We start from the raw sequence: 251 nt of genomic DNA on the forward strand, positions 1-251 counted from the left end.
GGGGGCCATTGTCCTCCCCTGGGGCAAGCCATGCAGGGTGCACCCCGGGCCCCCCCGCCCGCGTACTCACGGTGACTTGGCACCAGACGCAGTGCAGACCGGTGATGCCCTGGTAGCACTTGATGCTCTTGTGGCATCTGTCACACTTGACAGGGGAATTGCCCTCGATCCAGGTGTGCTGCATTGCCTACAAGGCACCGGGAGGGCACTGCGGGCGCAGCACCCACCCACGCACCCACCACCCACCCACA

General features: G+C 66.1%; 1 protein-coding gene across 1 annotated transcript in view; it reads right to left on the bottom strand.

Moving 5' to 3' along the window:
* LOC104470629 (diacylglycerol kinase beta-like) overlaps positions 1–184 on the bottom strand; it is a gene marked incomplete at its 3' end in the record, with an annotated part of 8,934 nt that extends 8,750 nt beyond the window's left edge. Inside the window, exon 1 of the mRNA XM_010085616.1 lies at positions 51–184. Coding sequence (XP_010083918.1) covers positions 51–184 — 134 coding nt within the window. The remainder of the gene's footprint in view (positions 1–50) is intronic.
* Positions 185–251: the final 67 nt, after the last annotated feature.

This window comes from Pterocles gutturalis, unplaced genomic scaffold (genome assembly GCF_000699245.1).
Source record: "Pterocles gutturalis isolate BGI_N339 unplaced genomic scaffold, ASM69924v1 scaffold15480, whole genome shotgun sequence".
In the NCBI taxonomy this organism is placed as follows: domain Eukaryota; kingdom Metazoa; phylum Chordata; class Aves; order Pterocliformes; family Pteroclidae; genus Pterocles; species Pterocles gutturalis.